A 23,350-nucleotide genomic window follows, 5' to 3' on the forward strand; every position below is an offset into this window, starting at 1 on the left:
AGCATAGATTTTATCTCTTTGAAAGCATTTCTTGCCTCAACCCTAAGTGCTCAGGACAACCACTGGGCACTGAATCAAGGGGTCCTTGAGACACCTTCCTTCTCATTCGTCTTCAGATGGCGTCCTCAACACCTCTGCCCCCTCAAATCTTTCTCCCGGGGACCCTGGCTGCCCACTGTGAGTTACGTGGCCACCTCCAAGCCGATCACATAGTGACTAAGGCAAGTGTGCTGTGACGAGGCCCAGGGAAGACCAGGAGAAAAGCAAGATGCACCTTCGTCACTGCGCAGCCTGGGACAGCACCAAGCACAGGGCATGTTCGGTGAACTCCCATGACTGACCACATGCCAGGGCCAGCACCCAGGCTAGACTCAAGTTCCAGGGTCCAGAAGTTCCCCCACTCCCCATTCTAAGTCAACACTCCTCTCCTGCTACTGGTCTACTCCTTTGTCTATATGTGATTCTACCTATTTTTGAAGCATTACTCATTTATTTCAGGTCCTTTTTGTTGTTGTTCTTTAGGTCCTTTTTTTAAAAAAAGATTTATATTTTTTTTATTTAGGCATACAAGAACTGGGGTCTAGGCCAGAGGTGCAGGGGGTGAGAGAATTCACCAGAATGGGGAGCAGAACAGGCGGATCTACTGAAATCCACTGCTGAGGGGAGTAGTGGGCGAGACAGGAGAGTGCTGCACCATTTGGGTCAGCTCCCTGGCCAGGGATTAAACTCAGGGCATAATGTGATAGTGCTGAGACTTAACCCCTGCACTACCAGGGAAGCCCCTATTTCAGGTCCTTCTTCACCATGGCTCACCTGCCACATGTTGTATGCTGCTTCAACACTCTCAACTTCATGGCACATAAAGAATGCACCTGAGCACCTGTAGAGTCTTCCCTAAGGGTGGATGTAGAAGGGGTAAGGCTCCCCAGGCCCATCAATGCATCAGCCTATGAAAATGCCCTCCCCACCTTGTGCTGGGAGATGGCTGCCATTTATCAGATTCTTTGTAATCTGATTCCATACAGGACTGTGATCCTGGAGGGAGCCCAAAGAGTGCCCAAGGCAGTCATCTGTGCAGCTGAAGAAACCGAGGCCAAGAAAGGGCTGGGCCAGGCATCTGAGCCACCTGTGCACCCTCTGCCTTCCACCCCCAATCAGCCTCCAGGCCAGGAGCTGCCCAAGGCACATGGCAAAGTCAGTGAGCCAGGGACTGGGAGCTGGGGTCACAGAGGCAGATCAGCCTGGGTCCCCACCCACTCAGGTGCAGCTCAAGATGGGACGGAGGAGGTGTAAACTCTTCAGTAATTCCCCAGATTGAGCTGGCCAGCAGGGTGCCCAGTGGAGGGCGGTCCAGGATATCTACTCTGAGGCCACAGGTTGGGGACCACATTAGAGAGTCCCAGCTAGAAGCACTGGTAAGGTCCCTGCAGGTGGTGTGTTCTCAGCAAGGGCTAAGCATGGGGCTGGGGAGATGAGACTCAGTCCCCGGATGCTGAAGCCACGCAAGGCATTTGGCTTTATCCTGATGATAGTAGGAGCCAGGCAAAGGGACCGGCCTGACGGGTGAGAGCATCAGCTCTGTGTGGTTGGGTGGCCTGGTGATGTGCTGCGTGTAGGACAGGCTTTGGGGAATGAGTGTGAAGTGCAGGGTCCAGGACGGTGCCCAGCCGGGGCTGATTAGCATCACGGAGAAGCCCATGAGGAGGATTGGTGCCAATAAAATGTTGAACTTGTTTCCAAACCTCTCCCCATCTCTGGTTCTGCAGCCCATCTTTCTGTGCAAGCCCACATTTATGACACATGCAGCCTGTTTCCCTTCCCACAGTCATCCTGGCTAACCCCTTTTTACTGATAACTGAGAGTCTGAGAGAAGTAAAGTAACTTGCCCAGGGTCACAGAGCAGATAAGTGGCAGAGGCAGGATTTGAATCCCAGGTCAGCACCAGCATGTGTGAGGAGACAGAAGGACTGACATTGTGTCACCCCAGCCTCCATGATGTGGGCCAGGTTTGGCACCACCAGGAAGGGTGGTGCTCTGCCTGGGCCTTCAGGGACTGCCAGGTTTGCCAGGTTTTGCAACCACTCAGAGGCCAGGCTGTGGTCCGCAGCATGTTGTGAGCAGGATGACTCAGGGTCACCATGCTGCAAGGGGCAGTCTCCTGGGTTTTGGTCCCAACGGGGAAAAGTTCTCTGTGCAACCTCGGGCAGACCGACCCTTCTGTGAGCCTTGATCTAAAGAAGGTCTGTCCAGCACTAAGGTTCTTTTCTTCTTCGGATGCTAATCAAGAGGCTTTGTGCATCTGGACTGCAGGCCTTTCCGGACTGTCTCTCTGGGGTAAGGAGTTTCCTGGGATGCAGGACATTTGGTGCCAAAATGGGGACAGCCCCAGAGAAACTAAGACAGTCGGCCTCCCTGGTCTTCTCCCTTCACATCACAGTGAAAAGGCATTGTTGATGCCCTGTGTGAGCACGTGGGCCTGGGCGCTGAGGTTCCTGGGGTGGATAGGGCCTCCCACTTAAGATACAAGAAATTTCACAGCATTCCCAGTTGTCTTCCTCCTTCCTGCTGCCAGCAAGGTAGTCATCTCTGTGAACGCCCAGGCCTGATCTCGTGGTTACAGAAGTAGAGTAGATGGACAGTGTGGGGAGGGGCTTCTCTCTGCACACAGGGCGCCCAAATGCCATCCCACATCTGCCTCGGGCCATGTGCAGACAAAGGAGGCAGAGAGGAGTATGGGCCAGCCCCAGGAGGGGTGTACACTCTCTACATGAACAATGCCCTGCAGCAGGGCCTCTCCCAAACTGGACCCCTGGATAATGGCCGTGGATTCACTGCACTTGAGGCCCCTGGTTAGGCAACATGCTGGTGGGCTCTTCCTGGCCAGGTCCAGCCATCCAGCAAGCAGCTGAGCATCCTATCTCTCTGGCTTTCCAACTTCAGCTGTACCCTCAACAGGCCCACAGGGTTGGTGTTTAGAGCTGGGTGAGTTCAGTGGCAGGTAAAGTCAAGAACCAGTGCTTTAAGCCAGAAAGACTTGGGTTCATGCAGCATTTTTGCCATAAGCCCTCTTTCTACTGTGGGAAGAGGGCATGGTCTTACTGGGCTCCTTCCCTGTCATTTCCTAGCTGGAGTGAATATCTGGGGGTTAGTTCAAAGGAGACCGCATTATTAGAGCTTTCAGGAAATAAGGAATGAATAAATGAAATTAATTGCATTGCAAGGAGTGAGCTCCCCCTCCCTACAGGTATGCAAACGGAGGCTGGGTCACCATCTGTACAGAATCCCGTTACCAAACCAGGCAGCACCCAGTGGCCTTCCCAGCTTGATTCCAGGCTCTCCTCCCAGTGCCCCACCTCCCTGTCTGGGCAATTCCACAAATGTCCCCCACTCTGTGATTTTAATGAGTAAACTGTTCCACAAAATAAATCCTTGCCATTCTCTTCCCTCAGCTAATTTATCTGGTTCATAAATCAGAAATATCAGAATGGGTTTGCTAGACGAGTTTACCTGGAAATGGCCTCCCTGACCACACGCTCCCCACCTTTCCCCGTTTAAGGCCTATTGAGGGAATAGGGCTCTGACTGGGCCGGGGCTTGTTGCCCAGGATGCCCAGAGAGGCCCACGTGAGGCCTCACTCTGCTGGGTTAGGAATCCAAGAGTAAACAGATCGAGTTTCCAGTGTGGCCGGTAGGGCATAACAGGCGGCTGCGATTGAAGATGAGAATGTTCTCTAAGATGACTCAGATTCTCCCTGGGGGTAGGGGCAGCCCCAGGCCTTGGCTCTGTCCCATGGTTGGCTGTTGGCCAAGCCCAAGGGGAACCAGTGGTGGGTTTTTACAGTCAAGTGACTGGTGTGCAAAGACATTCAACCCCTGGGGTTGCGGACATGTGCTGCAGTGTGGGTTATCTGACAAGTGTCTGCCCTCAGTGACCTAATCTGTATAATGGGAATGGACAATTCCTCTCTCAAAGGGTAGATATTGGAAATGAGTCCAAGGGAGTAGGCAGGGAAGGCCTCCCGGGTGGCCTAGGGGTTAAGTCTCAGTGCTGTCACCACTGCAGCCTGAGTTCGATCCCTGGCCAGGGAGCTCACCCACATGTGACACAGCAGACCTCTCCCGTCTCGCCTGCTGCTCCCCTCAGCAGGGTATTTCAGTAGATTTGCCTGCTCTGCTCCCCACTCTGTCTCTGGTGAGTCCTCTCACCCTCCCACCTCCAGTTCTTTTACTAAATAAATATTTTTTTAAAAAGAGTAGGCAAAGAAGGTACAATTCTGAAGCTTGGGGGACAAGCCTAAGCCATAGTAACTGATACCCTGGGAGTGAGAATTGTGGGCAGGGGCTGTGTGGAGTATGTAATACCAGTCTAGAATAGACTGGGGATGGCCTCTTGAGCGCCTCCTCCACTGGGGAGGGAAAGAAGAGTCACTCCAGGAAACAAAAGAGCAGTGCCAGTGTCAAGGTAGAAGAAACCCTGTGGCAGGCATGTGGGTCATCCCCCAGGTAAAGGACAGGAGAGCATGAGGAAGAGGTTGGCGGCCTGTTTGGCGGTGACCTGAGGGAGACACAGGATGAGGGAGACTTTTCTTAGACTGGAGAGAAACCTGAGCCTGTTTGTCTCTAAGATGAGGAAGCCAAGTATGAGACAGACTTCTAAGAGAGGGCGCTAGTGTGAACAGAGAAAGGAGGCGGCCTCGGTATGCTTTTTTCCAAGGCCAGAGAATAAGGATAAGATGGAACAAACAACAGAGACATTTTGAGAGGGATCCTTGACCATTTGGCCTTAAACCTTAGTGAACTAGAAGTGTGTTTGGGGTGCAGAGAACGCCACCAGGAGACATAGAGGAAGAAGACATGATCCAGAGAGGGGAGGATGGGCAGGAACCAGGTCCTGAAGGATTTCCAAGCTGGAGGTCATTGTTGAGGGGCACAGTGCTGGAAAGAGGTCATGTAAGGTTGGGATCAGCCAAGGGGGACCAGGACACCCTACCCTAGAGCCAGCAGCAGACAGCATAGACTCAGAGTGGCCACAAGTAAGAGAGGCACTGGTGACCGCAGAGCCAGGAGCACTCAGACGTTGCCAGGCAACAGAACAACAACTCCAGACAGTTCCCCAGCTCACTTAAGAGGCTGGTAATAGCAAGCCCTCTGGAGACTGCTGGTTCCCAATTAATAGTGTCAGGGACTTGGGGGAAAGAGGGGGGACAGGGGCCAAGGATTACTGATTGCTTTAGCATTGTGTGTTTTGATTATTATTTTCAGCATGCTGACAGAATGCTGTTTGCATCTTTGGAAAGGTAGGAAGAGGGGTGTGTGTGTGTGTGTGTGTGTGTGTGTGTGTGTGCGCGTGTGCACGCTCATCAGCAGGTTGAATGAGCTCCCAGTTATGTCAGGAAAAAACCAGGAACATCAGTGCCATTATCCAAACTAAAAGAAGGGAAGGAAACTGGTGCAGTTTGAGCAACCGTTGTGTACAACGTCGTTTTTATCTACAAAATGATGCTGGCCTCTTGCCCAGGGGTGAGTTCGATGGGGTTGTACCCCTCTTTATGAGAAGAGAAACAGGCTCAGTAGCTGTGTGCCGGACCCCTGATCCAAAGCAGTGCTCTTTCCAGAACATTAGCCCACTACCCATAGCACCATCAGAGGGTCAAATGTGGTCCTGGAACACAGCTGGGGAGTAAAAATACATCTGTAGAACCAAAAGTAAACCCAGAAATCACCAACCATCCAGGACCAGATTGGCTGAGGGAGGGTCATAACCTGTCCCTAGTCCTGCCTGTTCATCTTGGGACGACTCCTGTGGCTCCTTCCCTGGCCACCTCTGGATGGCTCTTTAGCTGCATTTCCTATCCCTTTTTGCAGTGGGGAGGCCTGCCCTGGCTCCACTTTGGGACTGGTTCCTCTCCACCCTTTTACCAGATCCTGTCCCATTGTCTGCCTGTGGGATGTGCCTGCAGCCCTCCCTCTTTGCTCCACTGGACCTCAGCTCAGGCTCATCACCCTCATCCATCCTGTGACCTTGCTCCCCCACCTTTACTCGTTTGTCTCCCTAACGTTAACAATGTAATCAGCATATGCCAAGCCAGAGCGCACAGGAGACAAGAACCTCCATTTAACCAAAAGATCTCCCCTCCTTCCCCGACTCAAGCTAAACTCTGTTCTTCATTGCCTCATTTCCTTTTTATATCATATAGTCTTTCAGGTGTATTTCTTTTTGCTATACATGCTTTTTGTTACTGAGAACAGGCTGCTGTGAGGTCTTTTGCCTGTGGCTGCTGCATTCATGGAGGAGGGCAGACACCTCCTGAGAAAGAGCTGACACCCAGGGGATGTGCTGTGGGCCACACCTGCGTCCCAACTGCCCCACCTTAGAGCTCAGTAGCCAGCCGGAGGCAGTCACCGCCCTCGCCCAATTGAGTCAGTTGTCCTGTCTGTGAAATGGGAATGATTAATTACACAGCACGTTCATTCAGTTGGCACTGATTGTGTGGAAGCCCCATGCAAGGCCCAGAGGACCTGGGGAGGTGGGGTGGGGCGGGAAGATGAGGCACCACTCCCCAGGAGCAGGTGTGCTGGCAGACAGACCTGGAGACTGATGATCTCAGGAGCACAGCAGACATTATCATTGATGGAGCAGTGACGCGCTAGTGGGTGTGAGAGCACAGGGACGTGGGGGGACTTTGGCCTGCTGGGAGGAGCTGCTCTGTGTTCCTTGGCCTGATAAACTCACTGTACTTTTGGTAAGGCTTAGTGTGGGGGCCCCAGGGAATGGGGAGACCCACAATCAGACAGGGATCATCTAACACCAGAGAAGCCACCGGCCGGCAAGCAGAGGCGTGCTCCTGTCTGCGAGGGCGGGGATGCTGCCAGGATGTCCGTTCCGCCTCAGTTCCTGGACCAGCCCCTGGACTCTTGGCGTGTGACCACGCATGCCGAGGCAGGGTCCGGAGTGCTTCCTTTAATCCTGACTGCCTGCCCTGGGGTATTTCCAAGCCTCTTTCACAGAGGACCCTGGAGTGAACTGAGGATCTATAAGTCGTTCCAGTCTCATCACAGGCAGGTGATGAAGCCAGGTGCTCTGCTTGAGTCTTTGCCATTTCACTGTCCCCAGAGGAGGAAGGGAACCACAGGTCAGTGCCCAGTCTGTGCCCTGTACTTGGGTATATGTTGAAGAAGCAAGAGGCTCGCCTTCTCCTACCCTGACCTGATCCTTCTGCTGGGACCAGGCCGCTGGGACCCACACAAGGAGGGCAGGTCAGCCCTCCCTGACTTATGCTTCGAGCTTCCGGGGAGGGAGGGCAGCCTCCTCCCCAGGTGCCTCACCATCCCTAGGTCTCATGGAGAAGGATAAGGGGAGTCAGTGAATTCTGCCAGTTAGGTGCCCCCCTCTGCCTCTGCCCTCCCTCCTGCTGCCTCCATCCAGAAGCTGGCCGTGGAAAACAGCTGTTCCCTATCTTGGCCTCATGTTTCTCGCCAACCTCACCTTCCTAATTTGTTGGATATTATTTCCTAGCCACTGACACCGCCTAGCCCAAGCCACCAGCAGCTCCCGCCAGCCTCCTTAAAGAATAGCCTCCTACCTGGCCTTCCAGTCCCCACCGAGTCATCACCATGGCTGAGGACACCGTGCCTCCCCCATTGCGTCTTTGCCCCCACCCCTCTCCTCCACCACTGTGGCTGGTGCCCATGTGTCACTTTGGCTGGTACCCAGTGTCAGTCTTCGCACCATCCCTCCCTCTGGCCTCCCTGGGAGAGATGTGTACCTGTTCTTCTGCCTCCTGCAGGTCTCCTAGAAACCTTCCCTGCTCAATTATTTTTCACTGTGGCCAGATAATGTGTAATATAAATCTACTATTTGACTCTTTTTTTAAGTGTAGACCTCAGGGACATTAAGTATATTCACAGCATGTCACCACCCTCCATCTCCAGGACTTTTCCATCCTCTCAAACTGAAACCCTGCAGCCAGTTTCCCCTCCCTGGCCCCTGGCACCCACTCCCTGTTCTGTTTTATATTGCAAACCCTTACTCCACCAGGCCCTGTTCCTGTTCCACTTTTTATTTGCTCTTGAGTATATATATACCACCATCTGATGCACTATTTATCCTACCCCATACCCTCACCATGTAAATTCTAGTTGTCTTTTTTAAGGTATGTCCACAGCACCTGAAATAGTGCCTAATACATAAAGGCACTTAGTTGTTTGTTGAATGAAAAATGATTTGGCCACTGAAATAGGCTGTTGTCCAATTCCCAGGGACTTTATCCAGACCCCTCTGATTCTTTCTACCCTGCCCACCCCCTTTCACAGCCCTGTCTCTGCATATCACCCTAGATTTTTCAATTACATTGTCCATACTGACTTGATTTTCCTGGTTACGTGACACCAGCAGATTTTTTCAAGTCTTAAAAAAAGGAAACTCCTCTTCAGGATTATCCTTCAAGTCACAGAGTGATGGGGGGCTTTTTTTTTTTTCTAACTAAAACTTGAAACAGCAATCTCTAGAGTTGAAGACTAGATGTGAAATGTAAATAACTTGAGATGCCTATTGAAGACCCAAGAGAAGCCGATGAAAAGCCCCCAGCTAGTTAAGACAACAGAACATGGCACACACCAGTACCCAGTTTTCCTTCAAAAAGAAAAGCCCCCAGAACAGCGTGAACCCCGTGCCCTGAGTGGTCCCAAAGTGTTTCTGTTCCTCACTATGGATTTTAACAGGTTTTCAGGGCCCAGCCAGAGGCAGATGAGAGTGGTCTCAAGAAGGGGTCAGACCCTTGCCCCTCGTCTTTGCTGTGACCTCTTTGCTTTTTGCTGTGTTGAGGAGGAAGATGTAAAAATCTTGCCTGCCAGATAGAATGAGCCAGAAATACACATGGCCTTCCAGGCTGGTACTGGAGTCCAAATGGACTCCAGAGAATGGTGTGAGAATGGTGTGTTAACAGGTACTGAGAACATACCAGAATCCTGTTCCATACCATTTCTGTCCAGCGTATGAGAGTTCTCGGAGCTTTTTTCACAGCCCAGCCAGCCAGGCTCTAATTGCAAAGGTCTGGACTTGTTCTGTGGTGAGCCAGCAAGTGACCCTGGCAGGGTCTGCTGGACACAGGACATTGTGACCTGCAGGAACAGGCCTAAGGCCCAGCCAGGGCCTGGATCATACTGCTCCTGGCCCAGGTTCTCTATGGGGAATTCCAGATTGGGGTAGACTTTACTTAGCTAGTAAGGGAGTCTTTGTGACCTCTAAGGAGAGGAAGGGAACACAATCCCAGCCCCAGGGGGCGCACTGCAACCTAGCAGGGCATCTTGCGCTAGCGGGTGAATGGAGGCCAGATGGATGCTGACTGTCCCTGTGCTCAGACACACCAGGCATCTGGGCAGGCTCCCCAGGTCTCAGCATGGGAGGTCAGGAGGTGTTTTCCCAGCATACTCAATGACTCTGGATCATCTCTCTGTGCCTTCTTGGCCACACCCCTTCCACCCTACAGCAGGGCTAGCCAGTTCCATGTGGCCACCCACTGCCCACACTGAAACTGGATGGGAACGAGTCTACCTTGGACCTGCCCCTCGTGCCATGGAATGAAGAGGCCCAGGTCTTCCTTTATAGAACTGCAGTCACTTCTGGGCTGCACACTTGTCCCCTGTTGCTTCATCCTCTTCCTAAGTAATACGAGGGCATCTAGAGGGCGGACTGGCCTGCTCTCCCTCAGGCTTCCCATTAGGACTTAGCAGCAGGCTGGGTGTGGGCCTCTGTCCAGCTCCTGGTGAACACACAGGGACTTCCTGGTGTAGAAGAGCAGCACCAGGACCCAGCATTGGGTATGGATCTAGCTGTGACTCATCAGACAGTGTGGGGTTGGGGCTAGAGGCTTTAAGTGTCTCCCAGCAGAGGGGTAAGTTAAGGCATTGCCTTATAGGAACAGGCAAGGTTTATTATGACCCTGGCTTCTCTGGCTTTGGAGGTAGTATGTGGCCACAGTCTACTACTTTACCCAATAGGCAATGAATGTTGATTCTGTGCCCAGCCAGTGCACTGCCCAACTCTAAGGACTTATTTCACATACACCGTGAGGTGAATGAACTCTTCTCTAGAGCTGTGGTGTACCATCAGCCTAACTGCCAGGGTTTCCTGAATACCCTTTCATAGACACAGCAGAGAGTGCAGGCTGTCACGGAAGGACCCACACCCTGAGTTAGGAGATGAAGGAGAGGAGGAGGTTGGTGTTGATCAGAAATGGTTTGCCCCAAATAAGATGCCTAAACTGAGTCTTGAAGGATGAGCAAAGGATGTGTCTCTGAACAAAGAAGAGGGAAGGGTGTGCTGGGCAGTGGAAAGAGTATTTGTCAACCTTAAGAGTCATGGGGCCAGGGGGAGGATCACAGGGAAGAGCAGAGGAATGAGGTGAGGTCAGAGCCTAGTAAGGTCTTGTAGGCCAGAATTCATGTGAAGGGGGATAGAGAGAGGGAAACATCTCAGAGGTAGGATAGGGCGGGGCTTAATGACAAGTAAGGGGTGGCTCTTGGACTTGGTGACCAGAAGAGCTGTAGTGACAGGGCCCTCTGACCGCCTCGCCCTCCTGAGGCCACCCAGGGTAGACATTCTGAGATGGATATGCAGCAGCTGGCAGGACCTCAGAAGCACTCGACTCCAGGAGGCAGGTCGCGTCAAAGACATATTTATACCCCATTTACACATAGGCCGATGTTGCCTTCTGCCGGTGTTTATGTCCCTCCAGGATAATTTATGTCTATTTCTGGAGCATCCCTCACAGCCAGAAGGGCACAGGGAGCAGGCACCACATCTGTCTGACTACACGGGGCTCCCCTGTGGCTGGCAGCCACTCCCCCACCTGGGGAGAGCGTGGCTCAGGGCAGTCTGGTGAAGGGTGGCTTTCAAGGCTTTCTGAGTGCGTGAGGGTCCCAGAGAAGAGGCTGGGCCAGACCAGTGATTGCCACTTACTAAGGTGATAATTTGCTGTTGTCCCCAAGCAATTACAGATTTCATTTGTCCAGGCAATAGTTGCAAATTGGATGTGGGACAGGCAGGGGCAGAGATGTAATTTGAAAACCGAAGAGCTGGAGGGAAATTGAAGAGTGTGTGCTGTTCCCGACTGTCAGGGGGAGAGCATGCTGCCTCCTTTACGAGCCTGGCCCGGAGCTCTCTACAGGCAGGCCTGGAGTGGGATTTACTTATACTAAGATTCACCCTTTGTCAGGGGCAGCTCTTTGAGTTTTGACAAGCAAGCTCCTGTAACTACCACCACAGTCAAGATACCCAAAATTCCCATCACCCCAAAAAGCTCCCCAGTACCCCCGAGGAACCACTAATCTGCACTCTGTCCTCATGATCATGCCTCTTCCAGGACATCCATAAATGGACTCAGAGTATGTAACCTTTTGAGTCTGGCTTCTTTAACTTATTAACACAATGCATTTGAGACTGATCCATGTTATCATATGAATCAGTCATTCTTTCCCCTTTATTGCTGACCGGTATTCCAGGGTGTGGCTGTGCCAGTTTCTCCCTTCTCCAGCTGAAGAAGAGACATTTGCATGATTTCCAGTTTGGGGAGATTCCCATACAGACTGCACATTTGCATGCAGAGCTTTGTGTGTTGGTTTCCCTCCCTCCAGTTAGTGCCCAGGGGCGTTTCACTTTATAGAAAACGACCATTGGTTTCCAGTTGGCTTTATCATTTTGCCTCCACACTAGTTCCAGTTGCCCTTGGTCCCCATTCCTTGTGAAAATTAGGAAGGATAAAGTATAAAGGGTGCTGCGCAGGTTCCCCTGATGAGGCCTCTGCATTGCAGGGACGGGAAAGCAGGGGAGACATTTTAGGCGCTGTGGCCACCCCTTGCTGTGCTGCATGTACTTCAAGAAACCTTTTCCATTTTTATCTTTGTAGAAGCACTTACCTTTGTAGGCTTTCTCATTGGGCTCTTTCTGTGTGGCTTCCCGTGATAGATGGGGTTCACAGGCCAGCACAGAGCCTGTCCTGGGCCTCACAGGTGAGAGCAGCGAGGTTCTATAAGTGATCGTGAGCAGATTCCTGTGCCCTGTGTGGGCAGCGGCACCTGGGGGACAGACAGGCAGACATGGTGGATTGACGACCCCCCCAGCCCTTGGGAGCCCCATCTGGCTCTAGTCCAGAGAGATTGCCAGACCCTGGTCTCCTTTGGGGGAAATTGAGCTAATAAACCGCAGGCTCAGCAGTAGTGCCAAAGGCAGCTTGCCCCCCAGAACATCACAGATGGCCACACCCCTCTCATCCAAGTTGTGAATTAGGCCTTAAGAGACAGTGGGAGCATTTGCGAGTTGGGGAGGAAGTAGGGAGGGGGAGCAGCAGTGAGGCCTAGACATCAGATGTGGTGATCCATAGCAAACACAGTTCCCTGCGTGACTCCCTTCACTTCCAAGAAAAGTGGGATCTAAGACTTTGAGCCTGTACAGAATCCTAGAGGCTTAAAGATCCCAAAGATTGGGGCCTCTCAGAGACCTCCTGAGTCAGAACATGGGGTTGGGGGCCAGAGCAGAGGGAGAGACAAGCAACTTGCCCTAGTCACCTGGCAGCCTGGGGCAATATCTCTGGGGAAACCGAGTCCTCCCTGACTGGGTCATGGGTGGGATGGCCCCCAGTGTGCCCCTGGGACCTGTGCAAGACTGACTCGTTATTCTGTGTCTGTCTGTCCTCCTACCCAGGTGCAAGTTCTTCAGTCTGACAGAGACGCCAGAGGATTACACCATCATAGTCGATGAGGAAGGCTTCCTGGGTAAGTGCTGCTCTCACCTGCTGGACCGAGGCCTGATGTCAGTGCTGGCTGCCCACCTCCTATTTCTGCCCTCAGCGGCTGGAGAAAGTTGGTAGTCTGTTTCCTTCTCTCCCTGTGCCCTGGCCAGTCCTCTCCCTCTCTGCCTTGGGAAAGGCCCCAGAGCAATGGGTCAGTAAGACACCCGCTGGGAACCAACGAGGAGTAGAAGGTAAGATCCAGTGAGGGGGACACTTTATAATGTGCTCAGTCCCTTTGGAGCCAGCCCCAAGGGTCACCATCCTTTTGTGACTTTCCTTTACTTTTTTCCACTTTTGTGAACTGAGGAAGTTCACCGTTTGAAAGTCTGCAGGTCCATGGTTTTGACATCCACAAGGTCGCGGCGCCACCACCGCTGTCGACTCCAGAACATTCTCATCACCATTCTCCTTGGCTCCCAGTCACTGTCCCTGCATCTCTTGTTTATTGTTAAAGTTGATCACGTTCATCCTCCTCTAAAGTAACGGCGAACATGTGCTTGCTGCGCAGCCAGTTCACTTAAGAGGTGCTGGGGACACAGCCACATGCTCCCGCAGGGCCCGGGAACTGGCGTGCAGCTAAGTTACATCCTTCAAAAGGTGCAAAGTGTGCACGAAAGTCAACATTTTTCAGTCCTACCTCGGAGACAAGTCAAAATGACTTAGTGTCTTTCCCGTTTTTCCCATGAACAAGTGGTTTTGAATTCACTTACGGTCACATTATATACTTTCTATTATACATTAAATGGTGTATATACAGTATATACATTATCTTCTTTCAAGTCAGACCCTGGCAAGTCTGCCAGGCTTCTTTGCTCAGTGGCCCTACAGTTAGAATTGAAGTTGTCGTAATTGTTCTCCATTATGAAGTGTATAATCTCCTCAAATGTTATAACATTTATTCTGACTTGAGGTTGATGCCTAAAATGAGGTTTGAGAAATGAGATTAATGAGGCTAGAAATTTTATGCTTCTTGATTCATGCTGTTGGGTCTAATGAGCATGAGACCCTCTTTCCTGGTGAGGAAGCAAAGGCCCAGAGGAAGCCACCTTCCTAGCTGTACTCACATGCACATGACCTAGGTCCCTATACAGGGGCTGGGTCCTGCCCCCCACATCTTGAGGGGCACATGGTCCTTCTCTGCCTTGGAGAGGAAGGCTGCCTGGCCAGAGCAGGGACAGGGCAGGCCTCCCGAGAGCTACTGCGCTTCCTGCTCCACAGCAAAGTAGGAGAGTGTGAGGACTCCCAGAGGGAGCACCATCCTTGAAGGCACCCACTTACGGCACTTGCCGTCTAGCACAGGCGCTACAGATGGGCCCTTCTGCCTTACCATGAAGCACAAGTCACGCAAAGATTCCATGCTTGGGCAACCCAGACACATTTTCATTTTCTAATGGGCATTCATGCCTATACATAGGACTGCTGAGAATCGTGGCACCTCAGACAAAGGGAACCCCCTCCCTGCCGGCACACATGTCTAGTGTGTAGGAAGAGACAATATTGTGTCTATCTACCTCCCAAGATGAGATTCTCTCTCTGGAGGCCTGAATGAGAAATTGCCATGAGCAAGAGGCAGGGGGCTGTGGGCCGTGGGCCGTGTTGGAAGGAGTTATCAATAACCAGAGAGACGGCCTGCTGCTTATTCTAACCCAGCCCCGGGGGGTGCAGCAGGCAGTATTTATTGAGTTACACCTGTGTGCCGGCATCTTGCTGGGCTAAGTGTGCAGGAACGGTGGTGGGGAGGAGAGAGGCCGAAACCTCCTGGGGGGGAATAAGCCAGCTTCCAGGTTTAAATTATTAGCCCAGCGGGAACTGCAAAGAGGGACCAGTCTCTGACTGTCCTCAACTACGACTTCTGGGTAAGGGTCTGCCTCCCACACTGCATCCCCTGGTCTGCTTGGATGTCCATGACTGCCCAAGAAAAAAAATTACATATACAAGGGAGTACACAAGGCTCCGCTGCCCCCATGCTAGAGCCCCTCCAGGCTCCAGCCAGCAGCCTGAAGCACATTTGCAAGTGAGAAAACTCAAGTTAACAGCCTGGAGTCACTGTGAGACAAGCAAGAAAAGCCCTCAGGAAAAAGTCCTGACAAATGCTGTCGGATTCCTAGCCTGGTCCACCAATGTCAGGAGCATCTGGAAGGGTTGGGCTCTTGGGGGGCAGGATTTGGGTGGGGGTGGGGGAACAGCAGCTAGAGGCAGCTCTTGCCTCAGCCTTGGAGGGGTTCTCACAGGAAGCTGCACTTCAGACGGGGCTTTGACCTGTGGCTGTCCCAGTGAGTGCTGCTGTGCATGCTGGGTAAGGCCTACCAGCCCTGCAGATAGTGCTCCTACGAGGGCTGCTGTTCACATCACCCATGTCTTGGTCACAGTTCACCTGTCTAGAAGCTGCTGGGCCTTTGCCGGGAAGACAGGGTGATTGTCGGAAACAGTAACCAGATCGGGCCTTGTAAATGTGGAAGTTAAGAGGTTCTTGGCTCAAATGGACATTGCATGCCTGTGAAAGGTGTAGTGCGTATTGCTCTTTTACACGTTTAGTGCACAGAGCGAGGTGTTCCCAGGGACCCAGCATAATGAGCAGCCCCTGCCCTGACCTCTAGGCAGTGTGGAATGAATCTTTGGTTTACAGCTACAGGGGCCCAGTGTTACTCCCCCCACCCCACCCCTTTAGGGAGTCATGTCATTATGAAGAGCATTTTTTTTTACTTCATCATTAAATATAAATGGTGGGCCTCCCCAGTGGTGCAGCGGTTGAGCGTTGGGTTGCGAAGCTGCCTGCAGCCTCTGCAGCACCGGTTCGATCCCCGGCTGCTCCCCGGCCACCAGAGGAGGGTCCCACATGGCGCGCAGACCTCTCCTGCCACCCGCTGCTCCCCTCAGCAGTGTACTTCGGTCCTTCTACCTGCTCTGCTCCCCGCTCTGGCGCTGGTGAATTCTCTCACCCTCCTGCGCTTCTGACTGTACCCAGTGCATGTATAAATAAATAAATAATAAATAAACACAGAACTTATTAAAAAAAAAATATATATATATATATATAAAAATGGTGCCTGAGATGACTCGCTGATGTCCAAGTTGCGTGGCTCATGCCCACACACAGGCCCAAGGGAAGTGCAGGCCTCACCATCGTGAGGCTGGGACCTCAGGGCAGCCTGGCGCTCAGTGGCTGCAGGGGATTTCTCTGCTTTAGATGGCAGGGTAGGGCCCTCCAGCAGTCCCAGGGAAGTCCCTTCAGGGCTCTGGGACGCCCTCCCTCTACTAGTCTAGGGGCTGAGAAAACGCTTTTCTGATACTCTGGATAGCAGGAGACACTAGACATGGAAGCCTAGAAGCTAGGGGCTTTTCAACCCTTTCCTCCTGCGCTCCCTCCCTTTTCTGCACAGCTGCCTGCCTCTCTAGCCAGCCTGGTCCAGGACTGCCCTTCTCAGCCTGCAAGACCAATGGGCTTGTAGGACTGTGGTTGCCATGGCGACCAGAGCTGGGCAGGTAGATCTGTGGGGCCTCAAAGCCATCTCGCCTGAGGCCAGCATTTAACCAACTGCATCATCATTGTCGTCACCATCACAGCCCCTTTAACTCATAGCGTCTGGATCCTTCATCTTGGCCTCCTCCCTTGGAGACCAAGGACAGAGCATAGGGTTTGTTGATAACCAAACCAGGAGTTGAATCCTCATTATCTTGGACAAATCGCCAGCCCTTCCAGAACTCTGGTTTGTCAAGAGTACAGTGGAACTAACAGTCCTGCCTCCTTGTCCAGGTCCTTTGGGGGTGACCCATTCTCCCTGTGCCTTAACCCCCACCCTGTGCCCAGCCTGGGTGCTCTCTCTGCAAGACGGCATGGGAGGAGTGGTTACCACATTTGGATTCCACATCTTCACAAGCTAGTCAAGGAGACTCTGTACCTCCCTCACCTGCCCCACACCAGTGTCAATGCGCAAGTTCTTAGGAATGGTGAGGTGGCAATCACTGACCCCCAGAATGTGGCATCTTCAACAGCACTCCTAGAGCATGTGTGTCTGATTGAAGCACAAGAGAATCCCAGTCCCGCCCACCCTGTCATTGCCTGGGCTCCACTGTCATCGCCTGGGCTCCTCCAGATGCTTGGGAGGCACCCAGGAACCCAGTTTGAAAACCACAGGGGCCTGGGGACCTCCCTGATGGCGCAAAGGGTTAAGACACAGCACTATGAAGCTATCTGCAGCACAAGTTCGATCCCTGACCCGGGAGCTACCCACATGGCACAGCAGACCTCTCCTGTCTCACCCGCGCTCCCCTCAGCAGTGTATTTCAGTCAGTCTGCCTGTTCTGTTCCCCACTCCATCTCTGGTGAATCCTCTCACCCACTGCCTCTCTGGCCTGCACCCCAGCTCTTGTATGCATAAATAAATAAATCTTTAAAAAAAAAAAGTAAAAAAGAAAATCACAGGGGCCTGTTTCACTGGTTGGTATGAGGTAGTTGGTGATGGCAGGACCTGACACCCAGAAGGACAGGGAGAACCAGAAATAACAAAATCATGACTGACCTCCCCGTCATTTCATGGCTGAGGAAACAGGCCCAACAGTTCCTGGCCTGCTCAGTGCTCCCAGGAGACCACGGAGGCAGATAACAGCCTTTGACAGAGGAGGGCACTCTGGCCTGCAGGCGGGGCTGGCCAAGATCACACACTGCATCTGTCCCTGGAGCCCATCAATCACGGGGCTCCCTTTTGTGTCCCCCTCCAGAGCTACCCTCCTCTGAGCACCTGAGTGTGGCAGACGCCACCTGGCTGGCCCTCAACGTGGTATCTGGTGGCGGCAGTTTCTCCAGCTCCCAGCCCATTGGCGTGACCAAGATTGCCAAGTCGGTCATCGCCCCACTGGCCGACCAGAACATCTCCGTGTTCATGCTCTCCACCTACCAGACGGACTTCATCCTGGTGAGTCCAGCCCTGTGCCCCGGGGTCTCCAGTGGCATGGACACCCTTTTAGGTCTGCCCACTCTGTGGCCTTCTGACCAGGGAGAGGTCAGATGGACCTCAGTGTCATCACTGGGCTCCCAGGCTGGGCACCAGGTCTCTGTCCCAAGCCCACCTGTCCTTAGTGGACTCGGCTTGTTTTGACCTGGAGGCCAAGAAGTGAGGGCAAGGGGACAGGGTCCTTTCCCAGGTGGACACCAGGCTCCCTACCTCCCTACTTCTCCTGGGGTGGCAACATGTCTGGTCCTGGGGACCAGCAGTGCTTCCTGGCCACCATGTCACTCATTTGTGGGGCCAGGCCACCTGGAGAGCATGAACCTGGGTCAGGTCAAGGATGGGCCTGGACAGAGCACTCCCCGGGTGGAGTGGGGTCACGGACCTGCCACTCCTGGTCCCAGACTTCCGGGAACATGGGACACTCACATGCTTCATTCCATCCCCAGGTTCGTGAGCGTGATCTGCCCTTCGTCACCCATACCTTGTCCTCAGAGTTCACCATCCTGAGGGTCGTCAATGGTGAGACAGTGGCCGCTGAGAACCTCGGCATCACCAACGGCTTTGTGAAGCCCAAGATGGGTACGTTTGGGGGCCCATGCTGGGGAGCCCTCAAGAACTTACTAGGTCCTGCCCCAAAGCAGCGCCATTCTCCGAGCATTGAGTGCCAGGTGTAACCTGGTACAGCAGTCCTGGTCAGTCACTGCTCCCAAGGTATAGCAAGTGATGGCCAAAGGCCATTGCCATCCAGGGGATCAGAGCAGATGTCCCAGAGGCAGTGACCTGACCTGAGCTTGCAGCACAAGTAGTAGTTAAGGCAGGTGGTAGCACTTGGAAAGGGCATGCCAGGCAGACAGCTTGGCATGTGAACCTGGAGAATGAGGAGAGCTGGTGATAGAGGCTGAAGAAGAGACAGGGTCTTATGGGGCCTCCCCAGAGCAGCTGCCACCTGAGCCTGCCTCACTGCTTCTCTCTACCCAGCCTCAGCTCTGTTCTCTTTGCACTCACAGTCCAGAGGCCCGTCATCCACCCGCTGTCCAGCCCGAGCAACAGGTTCTGTGTCACCAGTCTGGACCCCGACACGCTGCCTGCTGTTGCCACACTCCTCATGGACGTCATGTTCTACTCCAACGGGTAGGACCCCCTTGAGTATGGGGGCTGCAGGGCCCAGAGGAGACGTGGCTTTGCAGAGAGGCCCCGGAAGGACCCAGACCTGCCCTGGAGCTGGCCTGAGAAGGGAAGACATGGCTCTATAAAAGCCTGTTCTGAGAGGGGGGAACCCCACCCTTCCTTGGGAACCCCAAACTTGGTGAAAACCCAGGTGCCTTTGTGGGGGTAACGAACACCCAGCTGTCCCTTGAGCTTGAAGGGCAAACACAGTCAGTTGAGGAGCCAGGAACTCAGGTTTTTTTCACATAGCGGAAAACAGCCTTTGTGTTTCTCCTCAGGGCAGATTTTAAGTTTAGGCCAAAAACAGGTGCAAGAGGGCCGTTGTCCAGTGAGCTGGCAGCAGCCACAAGCTGTACCCTTGATGTGGGCCAAAACAGGACAGAGACCCTGCCCAGGAATAGGGCCCGTGCTGAAGCCAGCAGGGCTCCCAGCACTGTGAAGTGCAGTGCTCGCCTGTGTGAATGCCACGCAATCACCCGCATTTCACAGATGAGGAGGCCGAGAGGCTGACACTGGCTTAGGGCCATCCAGTAAGGTCAAGATCACAGCAGGACTCAGCCAGCCCCAGCTTCCCCAGGCTATTGTTCCTCCCAACACCTCATGCTGAAGGCCAGTGGGCAGGCAGGAGAGCCTAGTGGGGGTCAGGGTGCAGTGGGGGTCCTGCCTCTCACCAGTTCACCCGCCCCCAGAGTGAAGGACCCCATGGCTACTGGCGACGACTGTGGCCACATCCGCTTCTTCTCCTTCTCCCTCATCGAGGGCTACATCTCCCTGGTGATGGACGTGCAGACCCAGCAGAGGTGAGCCGGGGGCCAGGGTGAGGGTCTACCCAGGGTGGACCAGGTTTCGTGATGGGCATGTCACCCCACTCTGTCCCTAATAAGCCCTTTGCACACCCTGCATCTTGGGGTACCCATCTTATAAATGACAGGCAGCTCAGGGAGGTGGAGGGGTATCTCAGGGCCATAGTTGGTGGCAAAGCAGAGATTTGAACCAAGCCCCTGGGGCATCTGAGTTCTGTCCCCCAGCCCCTCTCTGGAGCTGGGGGCTTGCAGGGGTAGGCTGGGTGGTGAGGGGTTTGTTTCAAAGCCCACCTTACCCTTGCTTTCCTGTCTCTGCTCCACCCCCTCCCCCAAAAGGGTACAGGTGTACCTCTGGCCCTCACCAGTGCAAGGGCAGGGAAGGTTCCATGGAGGGCTGGCCAGGGGCGTACACTTAACATGAACCTGGGGTTTTTCCTCTTGCTCTCCTTTAAGGTTTCCTAGCAATTTGTTGTTCACGAGCGCATCTGGAGAGCTCTGGAAGATGGTGCGGATCGGAGGACAGCCCCTGGGTTTTGGTGAGCCCCGTGGTGTTCAGTGGGGGGAGGGCAAGGCAAAGGGGGTTCTCTAGCATGACCAAGTGCCTCTGAATACAAAGCCCGTATGTCTGGACCCCAAGGTTAGGAGGGGAGACTGATGCTTATGGAGCCTCAGGTCCCCACTGCCTGCAGGCCCAGTGTGATGGGGGTACACCGGCCTCCAGGGTCAGGGAGAGCAGGCTTCACCCAAGCACTCTTAGTTTTCCCCAGTAGAAAGTTAATGCCTGCTTCTGATTAGAAAGCTGGGGACATGATAAGAATTACAAAGGGAAACAATTGCTCCTTAGTCCCACTGCTCAAAGGCAATGATTGTTCTCAAATTTAATGAGTTTCATTCACATAAATAGTGTAATACTGCACACCTAGCAGCTAGTCCCAGGCACCCCAACCCTTTGCCCCTAATTCCTCTTTCTGTCCCAGGAAGAAGCACTTTCTCTACAGAACCTCGATCACATGCCCCCACGGGGAAGAAATGGGCAGTTATTACCTAGGACCCAGTCTAGCCTTAGTTTCCACAGTTATCCTTAAAGTATCTTTGGTAGTTTTTTCATGAGCATTTTTGGGGGAGCCATAGGCTTCAGGCCTTGGTCAGAACCAGTGAACCCTGATTTTCTATGATAGTACAGACTGTTCTAGATGAAGCACAGACTGGCCCAGGGGCCATCAGGTCAGCCACAGTGGCTCCTGGACACAGAAGTGGCAGGACATCTTGACCTGGGGGTGAGGGATCAGAGAGCAGGCCAGATCATGGCCATCTGTCTCTACCTTTCCCCAAACAAGCTAGAAGGTGGACTTTAGCTAGCAGGCCAGACAGCACTTGCACACTCTGTTCACAGCAAGGCCAAGCCACCCCGGGAGGACAGGGGCTACTCTGGAGCACTGGGAGGTACACCCTGCCAGCTCCTGGCCCAACCGTGGGACCGCCTTCTCCAGGCCCAAGCAGGTGGCAGGGTGTGGCAGCTAGTAACCTGGAGGAACTCGCCAGTGAGGGAGGCTACCAAGTCCAAGGTGGACTGACAAGAGCAGGACCAGGGGCGGGGAAGATGCTGGGGTTGAAGGGAGACTGGCACCCAGGTTAATTCGCAGACTCCGGCTTCAGAATCACTTGGAGAACTGGTGACTAGTTCTGAACTCTCTCACCTGGTCAGAGGCACTGTTGGGGAAATGTATTATAGCCAAAATCAGAGCACAAGCTATAAGAGAAATAACCCAGGGGATTGTGTTGGAGAAGAGTGGTCCTCAGATTCTGGAGGTCTTCCTGTAAGAGGAAGCCTGGGCTTTGTCTTCAAATCAGGGTGAAGTTAGGCACAAAGGGAGCACCAGCTCCCAGTCCACCAAACTGGCTGAAGTTTAGGGGAGGCCTCCCTGCTTCAGAGGGAGAAGTCACATTCCAGCCCCAATTGCATGCCTGACAATGCTCTGAGGGCAGGCAGGGTCCAATGAGGACACTGAGGTTCACAGAGTGACTTGGCCATAGTCATCTGACTAGAAAATGACAGGGAGAAAGAAAGGAAGGCCTGACTTGCCCACCCTACCCCCAGCTCTGTCAGAGAACTGGCAAGATGGCAGGAAGACAATCTGAAATGAGAAGCATGGAAACGGACAGAAGACCAGAGTGGGACAGACCCAGGTCCTTGGGGTTCTGTAGATGGAGAGCTCATTGCTAGCTAGGAAGATCAGAGCAAGCTCCTGGGTAGAGGGGCATTTGCACTGAGCTTTCACAGGAGGGGAGAGATTCTCTAGCAAGATTATAGAGGGAGGCTGAGCAGCAAAGAGGACAGAGGGTGCACTGGCCAGGTCCTTGGTAACGAGGCCAAGAGCAGGCTGAGCATGGTCCCTGCCTCTCCCCCTAGATGAGTGTGGCATCGTGGCCCAGATCTCTGAGCCCTTGGCTGCTGCGGACATCCCCGCCTACTACATCAGTACTTTCAAGTTCGACCATGCACTGGTGAGTGCCCGGTGCCACGCCCCTTCCCTTCCCAGGACAGCTGTGTCCAGCAGCTCACAGATGTTTGCTTCCTCCCCTTGCAGGTACCAGAAGAAAACATCAACGGTGTTATTAGCGCCCTGAAGGTCAGCCAAGCAGAGAAGCATTAGAAGGGCCTCTTCTGCTCCTCCCTGTCTGCCCTCCAGGCCTGGGCCCAGCCCCCACCCTGAAGATTCTTCTTGCAGTATTTCTCGACGGACTGGAAAATCAGCCCCAGGGTCCCCAAAGAGGAGGCCTCTGGGAGACATCCCTGATCGCTGACCCCACCAGGCCTGGGACTTAAGCCGAGGCCTCCCCATACCTTCCTGCCTTCCTGGAGCCCCCAGACACTCCAGAGAGCCGCCTGCCTCCTCCTCCTCCTCCTATCCCCACCCCAGAAGATGGTGTCTGAGGCCCAGGGAGCTGGTGAGCTGCACCGCCTTCTCTTCTGGCCTCACCCACAGCTAGAGGCAGATGCCGAAGAAAGCTGGCACTTCCCACAAGACACTGGGGTACTGATTTTCATGTTGTCTTGGGGGGCTGGCCAAGTGGGACTGAGTTTGTGGAGACTGAGAAGACCCCCGTGAGGGTGGGAGCTGGATGCCGTGGTTGCTGGTCTCTGTTCCCATCAGCTCGGGGCTGGTTCCCGCAGAGTGGAGGCCAGTGGGGAGCCCTCGGGTCACCTAGCTGGTGAGGCTCCCCCAGGAGCCAGAGGATCAGACCCAGGACCTGAGCCACCCAGAACCTCACCTGCTAACCACAGGGCCTGTGCCCCAACTCCCAGCAAGACTGCCAAGAGGGGCCCTGTCCAGACCCTCCCCCACCACAAGCCCTCACTCCTGGGGATGGTTCTCAGGGGCCCCCCAGCCTGGGACATGAGCCCCTGTCCCCTCTGCTTTCCCTGGACCCTACTCGGGCCGGCAAAGCCTCAGTTTCCTCCAAGTGGGGGCATTCCCAGCATTCTGGACCTGGGGTTTCTTAGGTCACCCCATCTCCCCAACAATTGACTAGACCAGCATAGGCCTCCCCTATCATCCTACCCCCGCCCCAGTTTGGGGGGACATGGAAGGCCTCTGCCCCCAACTCACCTGCCCGCCACCCAGTATGGGGACCGTGGCACT

The 23,350-nt window shown here is 53.7% G+C and overlaps 1 protein-coding gene across 1 annotated transcript in view; it reads left to right on the forward strand.

Annotated features, from left to right (window-relative positions):
- The window catches only part of CASTOR2 (cytosolic arginine sensor for mTORC1 subunit 2), a gene marked incomplete at both ends in the record, with an annotated part of 38,830 nt that extends 16,470 nt beyond the window's left edge, over positions 1-22,360 (forward strand). The window contains 8 exons of the mRNA XM_084251033.1: positions 12,700-12,770; positions 17,507-17,700; positions 18,183-18,315; positions 18,744-18,867; positions 19,593-19,703; positions 20,160-20,242; positions 22,117-22,211; positions 22,295-22,360. Of these exons, the coding sequence (XP_084107159.1) occupies positions 12,700-12,770; positions 17,507-17,700; positions 18,183-18,315; positions 18,744-18,867; positions 19,593-19,703; positions 20,160-20,242; positions 22,117-22,211; positions 22,295-22,360 (877 nt within the window). The remainder of the gene's footprint in view (positions 1-12,699; positions 12,771-17,506; positions 17,701-18,182; positions 18,316-18,743; positions 18,868-19,592; positions 19,704-20,159; positions 20,243-22,116; positions 22,212-22,294) is intronic.
- Between the last annotated feature and the right edge of the window lie 990 nt (positions 22,361-23,350).

Source organism: Talpa europaea (genome assembly GCF_964194135.1).
Source record: "Talpa europaea genome assembly, chromosome: 12".
NCBI classification, from domain to species: Eukaryota; Metazoa; Chordata; class Mammalia; order Eulipotyphla; family Talpidae; genus Talpa; species Talpa europaea.